Below are 14,631 nucleotides of genomic sequence, written 5' to 3'. Positions count from 1 at the left end.
ATAAACATTCGTAATCCACATCAGACAGGAGTAGAGTGGTATTTGGTCACAAATGCAATGTTAATGCTGAGGAATGAGTACCTCCACATCCTTCAAACCGAATTATGAGCAGAAGTAAGTGTAGTCGTCAAAGCGTTCTACCTTCATTACAACAAAAATATCTATTGCCAGCCAATTTGATATCATTAAATAAACTTCAAATGCTACCCACTTATTAGTGGGTGGGTCTTACGCACCAATCTGAAAGCGAAATCCAAAAGATTCAGTTACAGCCCTTGAATAAATTCTACGAGAAACGATAAATAAATCCCACGCCGCAAACGTCCGCAAATAAACTGAAAAGATCCATAATTTCAGCACATTTACAGCCGTGTGACCTATCTCTGTCAGTTAGGTGACACACTACAGAATTTACCTATTCCTTTCTTGCGCGATGAAAGGCGTCTGCGTGGAAATAGGTTATACTATAGTGTACCGAGGCCGCTCCCAGCCCTTTCGTTAAAAATGTTGCTCTGGTATGGTTTACGAATCGATAATGTCGAGAATTTGAATCACTGGAGACTCTTTCTTTGTATTTATGTAGATATTAGAAACTGGTTTATTTTTCTTGTCATAATGATTGAGGAAAAATATGTTTTATAAAAATATGAGTTTTATTAATTTGATTTGCTTGCTAATCGAATATTTAGTTGATTAATTGATTATTCAGAATTAAGAAACTTGCAACCTAAGAAAGAATACATTTGCAATTGAAAGTTTGAAATTTTTCAGATAGCCAAAATATAAAGCTAGGTTATTGTAAACCTCGTAATCATGTTTTCATCTTAGAACTTATAACGTTTCGTGTAATCTGTTAAGTTTTATAAATAAAGGTTCCCATACATGCATAAAGTCTACTAATCTGCACTTGGCCGTCCTAGTGAACTATGGCCTATACCCTTTTCATTCTGCGAGCAGAGCTGGGCTCAGCAAAGGGACGGATATGTGATGATATGATAAATATATCAAAACCGGAAACCATTTATGTAAAGTCATGTTACGTAGTATTTAGGTATATAGGAATATTTTGATGCAAATGTATCAAACTAGTACGTAGTCCACTTGATAGTAAGGAGCCACTGCCATCCACGTACATTTGTAGTTAACACTACATAAGTTTAGAGTGAGGAAAAATCGTGAGGAAACCTGCATACTTCAGAGATTTATAAAAAAAAACTCAAAGGTATGTGAAGTCTACCAATACGCACTTGGCCAGCGCGGTGGACTATGGCCTAATCCTTCTCATCATCTCAGCCGTGGGACAGTAATGGGTTGATGATAAAGTTTATATTTACCTGAAGTTGGTTACAGATGTGTTCCTATCCCTGATGACTAAGTTGAAACGCCTCGGATAAGTGTGGCTCCCTTACCACACTCTCTAAACCAAAACACCGTAGCACTTAGCACTGTAACACTGCTGTTATAAGGCAGAAATGGTGTCGTGGTACCCAGATTCAAAAAACAAAGGCTTCTACCCTCAAATACACACATTATTATACACCACACGAAATGCCATGACTACACAAGTATCAAAGAGATAGTGCATAAAACATAAACGCATTTTCTCCCCCTCTATACATAAATTTAGATAAGGAATTTCTTTCCGACGACGCGATGTGGGGTTAAATTTTCCTTGTCATATATTTCCGTAATAGGATTTTATTTTTTTCCGTTTGTTACATTTTGACACTGAATTTATTTACATTGTACACCGACCCTATACTAACATAGCCATAAGTAATGTTATATGTATTTTTATTTAAGAAATTAATGTAACAAATGAGAATGTAGCTTACCTGATTTGAGGACACTACCGCCGATTAACATCTGTATTATACCCGAAATACATGTGAAATCCTATCTACGCCTTATGCCTTTAAAACAGAAAAGTTTAAGCGTTTAAGCGATAGGATTAGATATTCCCACTTGAGGTCGGCCACAGATGCGCCACTACCCCAGAGGACTAAGCTGGAACGCCTCGGAAAAGTCTGTCTCCCTTACCACATCCTCCAAACCGGAACACAGCAGCGCTTAACACTGCTGTTATTAGGTAGAAATGGGTACGGCGGTGGTCCCGCCATAGCCGATCCACAGAGGGTTCTACCGCCTTCAAATTTCAAAAATTAATTTGAACATAAGAATCTCTTACCTGAAAGCAGAACGCAACCGTGCTTGACATCATTTTTATAGGACAGAAACGAAACGTTCTACCACCTTTTGAATTTACGAGTAAAGTTCTTACACGCACATCTGTAAGTTAGGAACAAAATTTTATGACAAGTGGTCTGTTATTGAATCAAGATTAGAAGGCAATCCATTTTTATTTTATGTTTAATCAAAAATCCAACTTCAGTACACATTTCCATTTGACTTTATTAATTCACTTTTATTCCATTTCGTTTCTTAATTATTTCATCAAAAAGCCCATTTCTTTGATAACGGATCTCAAATAAGAAATTTCCAAAAGGGAGTCCAGAAATAGTCCGTTTTCCTTAACAAAATACGCCCGATGTAGCATGTAAATAAGTCTTTATGAATTAAGTAAGCCATCTTTTATCTCTTTTCAGTGCGATTAGATATTCATAAGGTCCGCCCACTCCCCTGTATACCCGCCCTCAAACAAACGGATTTTGTATATTCTTTGCATGTAAACAAAAAGTTTTGCAACTCAGTAATATGAATCTATAATGTGTTATTTTATTATTCTCAGCCTCCCGCCTCGGGCTGCTTTTTACATTTTCTCTTGTTCATAACTTCGAAATAATTACGTTTACGTCTTACATTTTGTAAATACCTTTCAAAATTGTTATAGTACGTACATAATGTATATCTTTTGTTATAATGTAGCCTTTTAGAATGGAATGCCCTTTAGGGTTTTTGGTCGTACCTTTGCCACGGCCGGCGGTATAATCGAGTAGGCAGAATACACGCAATTCATTTTGAGGACCCTATCGGGAATTCTGTACATGTTTCCTGACGACTTTTTACGTAACTATTAATTCGGTCTTGGATTTTAACCCGTAACCACTCTAGTAAGAGATTTTGGCTTAGTTCGGTAAAAATAAAGTCCATAAATGTTTTGATTTTGTTAAATTAGAACATTGAAATTTTAAACGAGCATTCTTGTATATTGTTTTCATATGAAATTTCAGCATAACCATTCCAATATAATAAAAATAAAATCTGAAAATAAGTACTTACTAAATAAGTTTTAATTTAAGAATTTTTGCAAATTGTAAAATATAAATAAAACGCATATTTTTTTCAAAACTTTATTATTTCTTTATAATCATGTTTATCATACATGTAATTTATATTGTGCTGTTGCACAGTCAAGTATCATAATACATACAACAAATCTTTTAATCTATTGTTATTTGTATACAATAATAAACTTTCGACATAATAATAACTGGTTATAATTATCGAGATCTGCACTTTCATACTCTAAGAAAAATGCTTCAGTGAAATATTTTCCTTAGCTTTTACACAGAGAAGAATATCGAATTGCTATTTGACAACACGTAAATGATTATATACAATTGTATTTTTAAATACATACTTAAATTTGAATAAATAAATATTATTTTATAGTTATTTAATGACAGTATCTGTCTTTAAAAGCACTTCAAATCTCATTCTATATAGAGATTATTAGGACAGGGACGGGGAGCATCTAGACTCTGTCGTTATGAAAATATACTTAAGTAAGGGATCTGTTTCACCGTCAACAAGTAACGAGTTAGCGATACAAGAAATTAATAATGTAAAACAAGTGATAATCAACAAGACAATGGGAAAAACAATAGCAATCTTACTAGCCAATGTGAATCAAAATCCAAAATAAATAAAGTTGAAGGTGAGAAAGATCCTATAGATGTTTAATTGTATCAACTTGTTCAATAATAAAAAATATAATTTCACCAAATTCAAAATTTGAAATTACAAATCTGATGAACTTAAAATTATATATAATTCTGGATAAATATTGCTACTTTGTTAAATAAGGCTGGCTAATGTTATTTTCGACTATGATTTTTATTTATTTTTCATGATGGTATCTACACTATGTCTCGTTTAATCGTTCACAGTGAGACAGATCTTAAGTAATGCTCAAAGAAATATCTGTTTTGTTATTAATCATATGTTAAGTACATTACAACACTAACACAGAAAGATTTCGCTCCAAATTAAGAACATTTTAATAAAAACAGCCGGTAAATTTAATGAAATAAATTCTTTTCTAACTAATATGTAAAATATTATTCCTTCCTAAATTATGCTTATATTGATAGCCTATGTTATTGTAGTAACTAATTAATTACAACGAGGCTCTTTACAGGTCATTTGTAATCAGTTTACCGTTTTTATCTTCATTCATGTATTCTTTATTTTCACATTCGTAAAGATCTATTTACGCTGTCACTTCTCCAACGCGATTTTCTTATATTCTTATACCACTCAGTTTCCATCAAAAATAAGTCCATTTTTGCCACACATTTTGATTTATTATTATCACTAACACTTCTTCCCTGTACATTACAAATACATCCTCTGCTATACACATGACCTGTACAAAAGCCTTCTTTACAGTATTTACAATATTTTTGAGTGAACCCTTTGCGAGAACACTAAATATTTACTTACAATTTACATTTGTTAATATAGAGTAAAGCTAGATATAATGAATCGTATATCTTTACTCTTTATTATATGTACACTCTTGTCTAAATATTTCTGTTAATATAGTATTGTCAGCTGCTTGATCATTCCTATGTCACATCTTTCGCCTAAAGTTTTTCTTTGGCTGCATCTATCCATATTTTTAAATAAAGACAATAATTTAGACTTGTCGCTTAATAGTGATCATAATTATCATTAAGGTTATACGTATTTTATATCAGATCAGATCGTGTTACATATTGAGAGTGTTTTGAGAACTAATAAAGTTGTTGCGACTGCCTATCATTAGATTTCGTGAAAGTATCAATACCGTCACGCTTATTAATATCTTAAAGTATATTATATACAATTCTATACGAAACAAGCACGTCTACTTGCTCAGGGATTTATTAAATTTATATTGTACATAACACAACCCACACTATAAAATAGCGAATGTATTTCGGATGTTTACATTGACATTTGTGTAGTACTCATCATCTGTTGGAATGATTGCACGTTGTATGATGGGTTTGGTATCACAAGCGTCATTATAAACAGCGAAATATGGTAAAAGTATATTTACATTATGAGGCAGGTCGGCGTATGTCAGGACAGTGCCACTAGAAGTCCGATGATCAGGACGAGGCAGTGTGTGGCTGATGTTGGCGCGAACGCTTGCCCGCCGCGCTGCATCGCCGCAGGATACTCACCTGATAAAGGGAAAATCGAATTTGCTTCTTTGGCAAAAATTAAAACTGCTCTCAACAATGCCGACGGCATTTAAAAATATTAAAAGTCGTTAATAATATATCGAAACAACAGATACGATAATAAGTAGAAGGTATATATTCTTTATCCCTCGTTCATGTTTATTTAAAAAGGTATATAAATTAATAACATAACTTTTTATTTCAAATGCAAACGAATACTTTGCTTTCATAGCTCTTTAGTCAAACCATGTACAAGAATTTTTTCACATATATTTTAAAAATCAATTAAGGTTCGTGAATAAATACAAGCTACAGTATATTTTTTTCCATCTATAAGATAAAAATCTTTGCTTTGAATAAGCGCTTCGGACCATAAACTGAAATTGCTAAGTAAAGTTATATTAATGTTTATTCAAAGAAGGTAAATGTAGATTTCGTAATCAACGATCTATGCTTTCAGAGAAATTGGATAGATAATCTAATGTCCATGTACAATATTAAAGATAGAGATCCTACATTCATAAATATGAAAGCAGACTTAAAATTTGAAATATAAGACCATTTAAACTCTGTTTTGTTTCTGACCACTGACAGTATAATCTTTATAGTTAATATTACCTTACTAGTTTATACAAAAGTTGACAATACGTAACAGATACCGATGGATGAAGTAGTAAAAATTCACAAGCGAACACAAGCATCTGATGATAGCAGAAATCTAAATGTTGTCCGTAATAAACAGCATGTCTGCGAAAACCTAAACCTTGACAAGGCTTAGGTTTATCTATTGTAACACTTAGCGTGTAACCGCCCATTAGTATTAAATTGGATTACTTAAAACAATTTACTACAGAAAGTGCTGGCCTCTTTCTCGCCAAATAAATTACTATTCTGACCGACTAGCGTCACCGTTTTAAAGCCATTCTGCTTATCAAGATCGTAACTTTCATCAAGGACGTTTAAAAGATTTTTTATTAACACGTCGGTTCATTTTACGCTCTTCGCGACAGGCGACGCCTAATTACTCATACAACGTTGTAGGCTGTAGCTAATAAAAATTATTAACGTACCCATTAAAGCGACGTTTCATTTGTTTGATTCATCGTTGTCGTTGTTATAATGGTAATGGGCTTTGCCTAACCTTTTTCGCTGGACTGCAAAGGATTTTTTAAATTGTATTTTCCTTCCGTTATCTCAGAGAGGTAATTTGTCAAGGAGATTAGAATTTATTTCGAGTAGTGAAGTCAAGATGTTTCGAAATTGTATATTTTTGGTTAATAATTTATTAGAATTTTTCATCTGTTCTTGCGCTGTACAGACTTAAGAGATTAATAATGTTGTAATAACGGCTTTTAAAAAAATATGGTTCGTTGTGTCCAACTTTTGCGTTTAGTAATAAGACTATATACGTGTTAAAAGCTGTCAGATGTGTGAAATAATATTTCAAGCCAATATAAAAGTAAAAAAAAAACAGACACGCTCGAGCTTCTAAGTTAGCAAAAGGTGTTGTATCATTGAATTTCTAATAGTAAGAAGGGAAATTTTAATATTATTTTGAACACACAAACTCACCATTTAGCACGTGGACTACGATGCTCTTAGACTGCGCGTTGCTTGGATTGCACTGATAGGTCCCGGAATCCGAAGGTCTAGCTTGCTGAATAAGGAGGAAGGACGTAGTCGTTTCTCCCTTCTCCGTTACCACTGACACACCCCCTCTTGGAGAGTCGTAACTTATAATCTAATGAGAAATCAATTATCAGTATCATGTGGATATCAATATGAAAAAAATATATAATCATCCATATAGCGATAGAGTCTCAATGAAATGTAACCTGATGGTACTTTATATTATTAAGTTCAATTTATGGCGCATAAAAAATATCTTTTTCTTAAAATAATTTCTTATTTAAATCATTTGGCTATATTACTTCTTTATCTTTTCATTATTTGATGATAGAAAATGTGTGATTAAAGTTACCGCATCATTGTGATTCCAGAAAATATACGCGGGTGGTTCTGGAGAATACAAAACCACGCATGTCAAGTTAATTGTACTGCCCCGATCAATATACAAGTCGGGACCACCTATGATCTCCGTCGTTGGTTCTGTAAAAAATAATAAAGAAATTAATGATTGTAACAAGGGCATAATTTGTACTAAATAACCACAGACAAACAAATGAAAATCACATGTGAATGAAATAAAAAAAAATGAGTATCTATCAAAAATAACAATACCGTGAATGTAGCTAAACATATTTTTCCGATTTAGATACAGTTATAACAGACGGTAAACCAGAAAAAGTAAAATCATGGAACCATCATATATTTAAGCCGTTAAAGATAATAAAACGTCTATCAAACGTAGCTGTCCGAAAAGAGAATGAAAATTCAAGAAAGATTCCTCTTTCCGTCGCAGTAAGAAATTAATTTTAGTCACGAAGATGTTTTTTACAATTCCCTAAAGCTGTCGCCTTGCCGGACTTTTATTACTTGATAATAAACGCCTTGTGATAAACATCGTTAATGTCGACGATGTTTATAACAAGACATTAATCTACGAAATTGAATCGAGACACCGTTTTTATTGTAATTAGGTCAGGATTTATATAGCCTTTAGGATTTACGATTTCCCTTAGTTAAGGGTTATGCCGGTGCAAGTAATAGGAGAAAATTTTGAAAACGACCAGAATAATGTTTGCGAAATGTTTCAAAAAATTAAATTGAACTATTTTAGAATTTAATCAGGCATTTTTTTGAACCTTAAAATTTATTCATTCATTACATTGATATTTTCGATTGAAATTTCTAAAGTATAAAATATAATAAGTTACATATCAAATGCTTAAGCATAGTAATATCTATTTTTTTTTAATTGACCATCCCTTAATTTCGAGCTGTAATGAAACCCGGCAAACCAGTTAACTTTCTAATTTCAAAACAAAAATCAAAAAGTTAAACGGTTCCATGCATAATACTACCGCAAAGTACAATGACGTGAATGTTCTAAAGGCTTTTGTTTTTCTTTTGGCCTTTATTGACGTACGTGCTTTTAACTTGCCTGACAGAGAACTGGTAAACGAAGCAATAAAATCGTTTCATTAAGAATTATATAAATCTGATTTTAATGGAAATAAATAATTTTATTCCTATTGTCTATTCCTAGCGACGAAATAACTTTTATATTAGAGCATCTAGAAATTCCGTAGAAATAATCTTTTAATAATCATATCTAGTTAACCCGACAGTCGAAAAATAATAAACAGTTTTTTTAATCAGTACAAAGATAAGAATTATTCTTCATACTAATGACAGTAACGATTTTGATAGTTTTTCTTTCGCGTAATTTCCATATCGCTCTATCCATATTAATCATGATTGATTTTTTATACTATCTTCTATTACACAGTACGTTTATCGTTTTCGATGTGACAAGAACTTTATGAAGGCTTCTGTTTTTCTTTCGCCTTTATAGACGTGCGTGCCTCTAATGTGCCGTTTGTAATTAACCAACTTGTTTGGACGTGAACGTTCAGAGTTTACCCATTTAGAAATATTTGTAACATAGAAACAGAATTTATTAATGATTTCAGTAAAGAATGAAAAGAAATGAAGACTAAGAAATTGCGATGAAAGGATTACGGCTGGATTTTACGACGCAATGAGAAAATTCAATTCTTTAAAGAAACTTAAAATAAATAAAACCTTTTACAAAAATAGCTCTATACAAATAAGGTTATTCATCAAATTTACAGTCTACAACTCTCTTAATAAATAAAGAAAGATTGTATTAAATAACTCAGTTACTGGTTTTTAAAAATAGAACAAATTCATACAAGAAAAAATTGTAATAATTATTATCACATACCAACAACGTTGAGATGTATAAAGTGACTCATGTGAGGGGTCGTTGATATCTGACACTCATAGATACCAGAATCCCTGTGTTGCGGGTATTTTATCTGAAACAAGATTGTTTACACGTTCACAGGGCACCGTAAAATTCATTTATTCAAGCAGACGTTTTAAAACATCACCACTCGACTCAATTCTCTCGTCTACTGAATAAACATTATGAGATAAAATTACTTTCTTATTTGCATTTTCTAGTTCTTTAATGACAATTTCTATTGCAATGTAATTTCATGCTACTCGGTTTTTATCTTAACAACTTCTTTCTCTGTTAAAATTGCTTTCTGGCAATTTAGAATCTTTTTGATAACCTTAGTACGTAATTATCTTTCTTGTTTTAACTATAAGTACAATATCAATGTTTAAAATAATATTCGAATTTAGTTTTTACATTTTATAACTCTTAAACGATACACACTGTTAGTGACAGTTTACCTACTGTTAATGTCACTCAATTAATGTGAGTAACATTTGGAGTATTTTTGAATTAATCATTAATACTGGTGATACAATCAGTAAAGCTTTCCTATTTAATAAGAGATTGATAGCACCCATATTCTGAATCATTACTAACGAAACGACTAACGGTTACAACACGATTGATTACCTGTAACGTCCAGTCTTCAGTGTGAGGCAAATGGATTGCTCTGAAGCGTTGATCGCTTGTGTAGGTGTACCGTCCCACCGTCAATAGATGGATGTCTCTGTGCCGTACCCATGATACTTGCATATTTAACTGAAAGAAAACAATATATTAACATTGTCATTCTCGATAACTATGATGTAGAAGTTTATAATATTTAGAATAGTAAAGTTACTTATAGCAAAAAGGAAAATGATATTAAAAACAGCAAACATCCTACCCTCAAAAATAAATCTCTGCATTGGAATACGTCATACAAAAATGACGCAAACAACTTATGCAAAAAACTTTACTTTTAAGTTATGCCTGGTATAGCGATTAGGAACGACAAAATCTTAGCCTCATAAAATTATATTATTGCCTTATTTACTCCAGTCAGACAAGCTAATTTAAAATATTTTATTAGGGCTTTTGATCTCAGCTAGCAAGATTACTAATTTATAGATTTAATTTCATTTCTTCCTAAATATATTTCTACCACAACTTTGCGACTTCAAATTGATTTCTTGGAAATTAATCTAAGAAGCGAAGTCCTCTAAAGCGTTGATTAATTTATTCCTAACTAATGCAAATATTATTTGTTGTTTGTTTTCCAAAGACAGGTTTACTTCGTTTCGAGAAAAGCCTTGATAATATAATTACGGTTTGAACTTTATTGCTTTGAATCCAGCCAATACCCTCGGAGATAATCCTTAGAACGTAAATTGTGAGGATTTACGAACACTCGAAATTTGTTTATAGTACTTTAACTTCGAAACAAAATCGTAAGCGGCTGAGACGAAGTAACGCTCGCTTTATGAGAAAATGGAGCTATTACGTCTCCCATTCAAATTGTAGGCAGAATCCGCCCCGTCGCTAATGTGTTAGAAGTTTCACGCCGGTATTAATTATCAGTTTCCAAAAGAACCTCATTAGATTTCTTAACACGAAAGATGTCATTAGTTGGTCTTAACTTAGTTCTAATGAATTACGTTTGGGATTAGTGTTGCTATTCTTATTTAAATAACACATTATTTTGGGAAAATTAAATTAGTGGTTTATTTCAGCACTATTAAATACTTTTTCATGCAATTTACGAGTCGTATTTGTATTAAGCTCTTTTCTGTTTTTACAACATTAATAGTTTCAGTGTCAGCATATTAGTGCGAGCACCATGTTCAAATTATCAAACGATTTTCATGAACTTTTAATGGTTCTAGTGCTAAAAAAATATATTAATTTATTTGCTAAAAGATCAATATTTTATCCCAGACCATGAAATGAATCCCGTGGATGCCTTTAGTGATTGTGATAAGGATTTGTAATGAAGATGAACGTACGAATAAAAGTGACTAATAAAAACATAGATTCAGCCTTAAAAGAAAACATAAAAGTATTCAAGCAAGATGTAAATCTGTTAACGATCATATATTTTGGTCCTTGTTTATCAGAGAGCAAAATGTTGCTATAATAGCGAAAACAAAGGACCATAAAAGTTACCCGCGACTTGAGCGGGCAATGGCAAGCTATCACATTATCCGTTCTAAGAGTTTCTTCGGAAGTATACAGGGTGCGTCATAAGTCGTGATAAGCTGCTACTGTATGTATTATCAGAACCATATTACCCAAGAACTCGATATTTGGAAAAGTAAGTATAGTTTGCGCGTGGACATATTTATAAGCTTTAATAAAACTAATTAGTAATCTGGTAAAAATATCATTAATCAATTCATAAGGTAGTAAAATATATTCTTTCATTTTTTGGTCAAATTTTAAGGCAATGATAATATGTTTCGACACATATTTAATTTAGGCACTTCTTCAAGTGAATAGTGAATGGTAGCTCGTAATTTATAAGCTCATGTATCTATCGCTTCGCTTTAGTGTCTCGTCCACGTGATTTATTATATATTAAAGAAACACCCTGTATAATTATTATCAGGGGACTCAATCGTCAAGAAAGAATACTCAAAGTACCTCATTTACTTACGCTTTTAACGAAACGAATACTTTTGAAAGTATTTATATTCTGTTTATTAAACAACAAAGTAACAACAAGAATGAATATAAAGAAAATGAGCGTTTAAGTAATTTCTAAAAATGAGGTGTACTGAAATAAATATTTTTTTGTAAATATGCCTTGTTAAAACAAACTTTATTGTATATTTTTATAACATAGAAGTAGCAGACGAGTATAGACTGCATCTGATGGTAAGTAACCCCGGAAAATATTAGATTCCTACCTGAGCTCGGCCACAGATGCGCCACTAAACTAAGGACTAAGTTGGAATACCTCGGAAAAATATGTCTCCCTTCAAACCAGACCACAGCAACGCTTAACACTGGTGTTATTAGAAAGAAATACGTGTGGTGGTGGTGCCACCGGAGTCTGAAACCAGAGGGACGGACAAAGTATCAAGGACTGTTGCCAAATATTGTCTTCACTTGTCAACGAACTTTACAAACAACCATCGACCATAAACTAAGTCGCTGACGAAATGTGGCACCAGTTAACATGAACTGTCGCTCATGTGGTACCTCCCTAATACGAATACGACGGCAAAAGCTTGAGATGGTAAAATAAACACAATTTGTTTATTAGTCAAATCGACTCATAACAATAACATAACACAAGCATTAAATAACATGAGTATTATTTTAAAGCATAAGTTTTACCGTGAATTAACATTTTAATGAGCTGTATATTTACATAGTAATGATAAAATATTCCAACAACAAAAGGTTGTAATGAGACCTTTTGTTACGGCCAGCTGTTTAACATTTAGGTTATTTTTACTGTTATATCATTATGTTACACAACTGGTATGGGTTTTAGTTGACATAATAATTAATTGTTGAATTGTTTTGTAAATAAACGAATAATCATAATCTCGGTATTTCTCAGAAACAGGAAGGCTAGAGGAGAAAAGGGAGGAGTTTAAGGTGGTAGAACTCATTATGGTTCGACACCGGAGGTACCACAGCCACACCTTTTTCGCCTTATAACTTGTGGCACCATGATAATGTGATGGTGAACAATGAACACATAAAAATGAAAGTCGTGCCGTAGACAAATACAAACACAGAGACCCATAATCCTTACTTCCTTACTAATATAATAAATCAGAAAGTAACTCTGTCTGTCTGTTTGTCTCTTCTTCACGCCTAAACCACTGAACTGATTTTAATGCTATTTTGTACAAAGATAGTCTGAGACCCGAGAAAGGACATAGAATAGTTTTTATGCCGGAAACCCCTCGGGAACTATGGATGGCGATCTAAGAACGATTAATCGAAGAATCGATCTTTTGGGCCCAAAACATCGATTATTTTAATCGATATTAGTAAGGATTGAATCGTAAACTATGCATTGATTGATCAAGTGATGATCTTTAGCAAAGTTGAAGGTACGAATTTTCAATTTTATGTATGTTAGTATGTTATATTATTTTCTTTTAAACGCGGGCGAAGCCGCGGGCAAAAACTAGTATTATATAAAATAGCAAATATCAAACAACTTAAATGCATAAATAGAACTCATTCAACACTTATACACAGTACTTATATATTTCTAACCAACTGTATGTAAAACATTAATCAGAAAGTTAGCTTAATTAACTACGCTGCAATTATGAAAACGAAGCCACATGTTTTCTGTTAGCCATTTAGCTGTGACGCTTATAACTGTAATTAGTTGCCACATACTTGTAATTAACGGGGCTAATTAATTATCCGCAAGGGATTTTACTATCTGAAGAATTTACACATATAATCGCACTGTTAAGTGAAAATCACGGAAAAACTATTTTGTTTCAATTATTTGGAACATGCATTAAAATGCATTAGTGGCCACTACAGCCCATAAGTATCTTGTTTTATCATCAATGGAACGCGCCATTTGGACAAACCCAAGAAGACAAGATACCATTTTTTTTATATATTTTGAGTATTGCAAACGTACGTGAGTTGCAGATGCGTTATAGCAGTTAAAGACGAGAGAAACTCTATCGAAGGTGGAAAAGCCCTTGTGGTTTCAAATCTGCAGTATATTATAATATAAACTGATACCAATAAAATATGAGGGTATATTATTACAAACCTTAAAATAAAACAACAATTTGCTTTAAAACTCAACGACCAAACAGGTATTATAAATACATGTGACAATCAACATTCATATATTCCTTCAGACGTATATATCACCGCAATGCTTGTTAAAGGCTATGAAAAACGATCTGAAACGTGAATTGGTAGGTAATATGACGTCATAATAACGAAAGGTATGTTGTTATCTCCTGAATGGTTTTAAAACGCGCGGCCATCTCGTTAGCCGCGTGTTATTTATGTGGAAGATGTGGAATCGCCTAATGAGACTGTTATTTATAAAGTTGCTCGCACAATAGCGACTTTAGCTTGCATTGTGCTATTGTTAGGTTTCATTTTAAACGAGTATTTTGTGGTACACCGCTATGTAAATTGGACGTTGGTTGAACCAGGCCTCATTACTCCGAATGTAGGCGTGGAACAGGGTTGGAGTCACAAAAGGTCTCGCGTGCAAGCTTCATCGACTAATGAAAGAATTTGTTTTCTAAGGCCTTTTCGGATTAAGTGAAGTTTTGCTTCTGTGAGGTAGTTTTATTATACTAGCATTGTGTTGCAGCATCGTTCAGAAAATGTATA

The 14,631-nt window shown here is 32.8% G+C and overlaps 1 protein-coding gene across 3 annotated transcripts in view; it reads right to left on the bottom strand.

The window, feature by feature from the left end:
- Nucleotides 1–3,306: 3,306 nt before the first annotated feature.
- LOC140751634 (neurotrimin) overlaps nt 3,307–14,631 on the bottom strand; it is a 131,482-nt gene continuing 120,157 nt past the window's right edge. Inside the window, exons 4-8 of one of the 3 annotated variants that reach the window (XM_073085605.1) lie at nt 9,937–10,065; nt 9,286–9,379; nt 7,396–7,523; nt 6,987–7,155; nt 3,307–5,441 (exon numbers count right to left, since the gene is read on the bottom strand). In XM_073085605.1, coding sequence (XP_072941706.1) covers nt 5,311–5,441; nt 6,987–7,155; nt 7,396–7,523; nt 9,286–9,379; nt 9,937–10,065 — 651 coding nt within the window. In that variant the 3' untranslated portion in view covers nt 3,307–5,310. The remainder of the gene's footprint in view (nt 5,442–6,986; nt 7,156–7,395; nt 7,524–9,285; nt 9,380–9,936; nt 10,066–14,631) is intronic. The other 2 variants (XM_073085606.1, XM_073085607.1) reach the window with 2 other exon arrangements.

This window comes from Epargyreus clarus, unplaced genomic scaffold (genome assembly GCF_041222505.1).
Source record: "Epargyreus clarus isolate Ecla_fem2 unplaced genomic scaffold, WU_Ecla_fem_2.2 ptg000023l, whole genome shotgun sequence".
Lineage (NCBI taxonomy): Eukaryota > Metazoa > Arthropoda > Insecta > Lepidoptera > Hesperiidae > Epargyreus > Epargyreus clarus.
The sequence above is the reverse complement of the archived record's forward strand: the minus strand, read 5'-3'. Positions and strand labels throughout refer to the sequence as shown.